Below are 4,509 nucleotides of genomic sequence, written 5' to 3' on the forward strand. Positions count from 1 at the left end.
TGGCATAGCCCTCAGAATCACAGCAATTCAAACCACCACAGCACGAGAGACAGACGAGTGGCGGTTGTGTGGTCGCTGTTAAACACGAGTCTCCTTGCGCTACAGCCCTTAAGTCCGGCTCAAAGGTGGGATTTCCGTCCTCGGATGTCACATTCAGTCAAGAGGCGGAAGCGCAGCAGGGGCCACAGGGTTGTAATGAGACGCTTTGGGCTGCGCTTGTGGGTCTCTAAAGTTGGTCGAGCCCGCCTCAAAGCCATGATCCAGTGGCTAGGCAAGGAAGGCAACCTTGCATCCAGGGTAAGTAGGGCAGCCTAGCTGGCCGCTGCAGTCTCTTCCCTGCAGTCTCTTCCCGCGAGGCAGCGTCGTTTCCCCCCCTTCCCACACCCTCCCCACCGTCGACCTGGTCTCCAGACACCCCTCACCCCGCCGCTCTGTGATTTGGGTTTCATTTAACACCTCCACCAGGTCTGTGCAGTTCTCGCACATCGTTCAGCTGCCGCTCCCTCCATTAGCGCGACATTTAGCTTACTATTATAAGTACTTACCACTTTAACTGATGCAATCTTGTCTTCAAAAGGAATGTTTTCATGCTGCTGTACATAAATGGGAGACAAACATTAATGTATAGATTAATTTTATGCAGATAATTCCTATAAGCCTCTTTTGTTGATTTATACATCAAATATCAACTATCTATATATAACCTGAAGGGGAAAAGACTTGGAAATACCACAAAAAGTGACACTAGGTAGACTGTTTGTATAACAATTTTAATATCTAAAATGTTCAAAGATAAAACCTTAACTACAAAACAGCAGATTATGTGAATTTGCCTTAACAAAAATGCTTTCAAAAATTCATACAAATGTGTATTTTGAAAGTACTATGCCTGGATTTAAAAAAATTTGCAAAAAAATTAAAAGTGGACTAACTTTTTATAACATGTCTAAATAGGATTTAATTTTAAGGTGTGCTACTGCATTAGGCAAATCTGCTGCACAAGACATTTTTAAAGTGTTGAAGAACAAAGATGTCAGCTTGAGGACTAAGGTGCGCCTGACCTAAGCCATGGTATTTTCAATAACCTCATACGCATGTAAAAGCTGGATAGTGAATAAGGAAGACCGTAGAAGAACTGATGCTTTTGAGTTATGGTGTTGGAGGAGAATATTGAAAGTGCCATGGGCTGCCAAAAGAACCAACAGATCTGTGTTGGAAGAAGTGCAGCCACAATGCTTCTTGCAAGCCAGGATGGCCAAACTTCATCTCTCATACTTTGGACATATTGTCAGGAGAGACCAGTCACTGGAGAAGGATATCATGTTTAGTAAGGTGGTGGGTCAGAGAAAAAGAGGAAGACCCCCAACAAGATGGACTGGCCAAGTGGCAACATTGATGGACTCAAACGTGGCAACATTAGTGAGGTTGGCCCAGGATTGGGCAGTGTTTTGTTTTGCTGTGTATAAGGTTGCAATGAGTTGGTACCGACTCGATGGCACCTAACAACAACAACAACTGTAAGAGAATCACTGGATTGCTAACCCTATGTGGCAGTTCAAACCCACTAGTGGCAACTTGGAAACCCTTAACAGCAAACACAAAGAAGGATAAGACATTAGCTTGAAAAAAGACTCTACCAGGGCAAGATTAATTCTGATAAAGCTGAAGCAAAAAAAAAAAAAAAAACCATAAATTTATAATATAATTTACTGAAATGGTATCTAAACTTACTGCTATTGAATAGATTCCAATTCATGGAGACCCTATTGTTGTTAAGTCCTGTTTAGTTGATTCCAACTCACAGCAACCTTAAGGGTTTTCAAGGAGCAAATGGTCCTTGAAATGGACCATCTACCTTGTGGCTAGCAGTCTAGTGCTTATCCTAGAGTGCCAAATCAAACTCCATAAAAGAGAGGAAAACTGCTCCAGAGAATTTGCAAGACTAAATTTCTACAGGAGCAGGCAGTTTCATCTTTATCCAGTGGTGTGGCTGGTGGATTTGATCTTAATGACGTGAATGGTGTAAAGTTTTCAGAAACTTCATTTGCTGTTGGGGCACAGGGCATCCATCAATAATTGGAACATGAAATGTGAAAGTATGAGACTAGGCAAATTGGAAGTCGTCAAAACTGAAATGGAATGCATAAAGCTTGATATCCTTGGCATTAGTGAGCTGAAATGGACAGGTATTGGCCACTTCGAATATGAAAATTACATGGTTTACTATGCTAAGAATGACAAACTGAAGAGAAATGGCATCACATTCATCGTCAAAAAGAGCATTTCAAGATCTATCTTGCAGTATGGTGCTGTCTGTCATAGGATAAGAAATATCCATATGCCTACAAGGATGATTATTCAAATTTATGCAATGAAACCTGTGATGATGAAATTGAAGCATTTTACCAACTTCTTCAGATTGAAATTGATCAAACATGTAATCAATCACTGCACTGATAATTAATAGTGATTGGAATGTAAAAGTTGGAAACAAATAGAAAAGATCAGTAGTGGAAAATATGGCCTTGTTAGCAGAAATGATGCTGAAGATCGCATGGTAAAATTTTTGAGACTAAGGACTTATTCACTGCAAAGACTTTTTTTAAACAACATAAAAGGACCTCACTAGATGGAATACACAGGAGTTAAACTGACAACATGGATATGCTATCAGAAGATACAAGTCCTTGAAGAACGAGATCATGCATGGTAAAGTGGAGAATCCCCGAAAAAGAGAAGACCCCCAACGAGATGGATGGACACAGCAGCAGTAACAATGGGTTCAAAGCTAACAATTGTGAGGATGGTGCAGGACTGGGATGTGTTTTGTTCTGTTGTACATAGGGTTACTATGAGTCAGAACAAACTAGACAGAACCTAACAACATTGAAAGAGAAATTATGTCATTGGTTTTTCCCTCTCCTGTTCTTACAGGTAAATTATTTCTTCTTTTCTGGATTATATTAATATAGTATTTAATATATATCAAAGAACATGTCTCATATATGTAAGTCTTAAAACACAGTAAAAATAGATAATCACGAATCCCTGAGAAAAAGAGTAGTAACAACACAATACACACTGGACTACCTATGCTACTCCTGGTATGGCACTGTAGGATCAGTACTGGACTTTGAACCACAAGGTTGGCAGTTCAAATCCACTGCTTGCTCCCTGGAAACCCTACACAGGGTCACTATGAGTTGGAATTGACTCAGCAACACTTAATAGGACCAGCAGGACTATCTATGAGGCCCTCTCTCTATCTTAACTGCCTGCTTCCATCAAAGGAAGTCACTATCTAGAATTCTGTGTTTATACTTTGCTTGCTTTTTCTTTTTAAAATATTATTAGTTTTATCACACATGTATATATTACTAAAAATATATTAAAAACTTGTTAGTCTCATCTTAAGGTTTTAATTTTGAAAAATTTCACTAAAGCTGACAGAATTACTTGTATAACGAACATCCAAACACCTCTACCAATTGTTAAGAATTTTACACATATATAAATAAATGGATTTTCTTTTGCTTTCTGTACTATATAAAAGAAAATTGAAGAGACCATGACATTTCATGAACATACCTGCTAAGAATAAGTACTTTCTCCTATATTATTATTGTTAAGTACCATAGTCAGTTCTGATTCAGAGCAACCCTGTGTAAGTTTCCAAGGAGCATCTAGTGGATTTGAACCGCTGACCTTGCAGTACAAACTGACCGTGCAGTCCAGTGTATTGTCCTGCAGCACCACATCAGGATGCCACCGATAAAATATCATCTAATATAAGGGGAGGTGGTTCCAAAAATTCATGGAAAAATTCCATTCTTTTCTTCCCTTCAACTTTTCCATTGTCTTTTAATTCCATTTTTGCACAAACTTTTTGAAGCCTCCTTATAGAGCCCACACTCAAATCTCTCCAATTTGCTAATAATGTGGTTAAGTGCCGTCGAGTCAGTTCCGACCTATAGCGACCCTGCACAGGGTTTCCGAGGGTGAAAATCTTTACGGGAGTAGAAAGCCTCATCTTTCTCCCGCGGAGCGGCTGGTAGTTTCTCTCTATAGGACCACATTATTAGCAAACTGGAGAGATTTGAATATGGGCTATATACCTCTCTATGGAGTCCTGGTGTGGCACTGTGGACTAATGCACCAGACTGCAAAGCTGTCTGAACTGCAAGGTTGGCAGTTCAAGCTCACCAGCTGCTCCTTGTAAGCCCTGTACAGGATCGCTATGGGTCGGATTCAACTTGACAGCACATAAAAACAACACCACCTCTCTCTATTGTTGTTAGGTGCCATCGAGTCGGTACCGACTCATAGTGACCTTATGCACAGCAGAACGAAACACTGGCCGATCCTGGGCCAACTTCACTACTGTTGCCACACTTGAGTCCATCGATGCTGCCATTTGGCCAATCCATTTCCTTGGGGGGGGGGGTCTCTTCTTTTTCTCTGATCCTCCATCTTACCAAACATGATATCCTTCTCCAGTGACTGCTCCCT

At 40.5% G+C, this 4,509-nt stretch overlaps 1 protein-coding gene across 2 annotated transcripts in view; it reads right to left on the reverse strand.

Annotated features, from left to right (window-relative positions):
• CASD1 (CAS1 domain containing 1) overlaps positions 1–4,509 on the reverse strand; it is a 102,057-nt gene that overhangs the window by 50,328 nt on the left and 47,220 nt on the right. For both annotated transcript variants that reach the window (XM_006834284.1, XM_006834285.1), the window contains exon 4: positions 546–590. In XM_006834284.1, coding sequence (XP_006834347.1) covers positions 546–590 — 45 coding nt within the window. The remainder of the gene's footprint in view (positions 1–545; positions 591–4,509) is intronic.

This window comes from Chrysochloris asiatica, unplaced genomic scaffold (genome assembly GCF_000296735.1).
Source record: "Chrysochloris asiatica unplaced genomic scaffold, ChrAsi1.0 scaffold00010, whole genome shotgun sequence".
Taxonomy (NCBI): Eukaryota; Metazoa; Chordata; class Mammalia; order Afrosoricida; family Chrysochloridae; genus Chrysochloris; species Chrysochloris asiatica.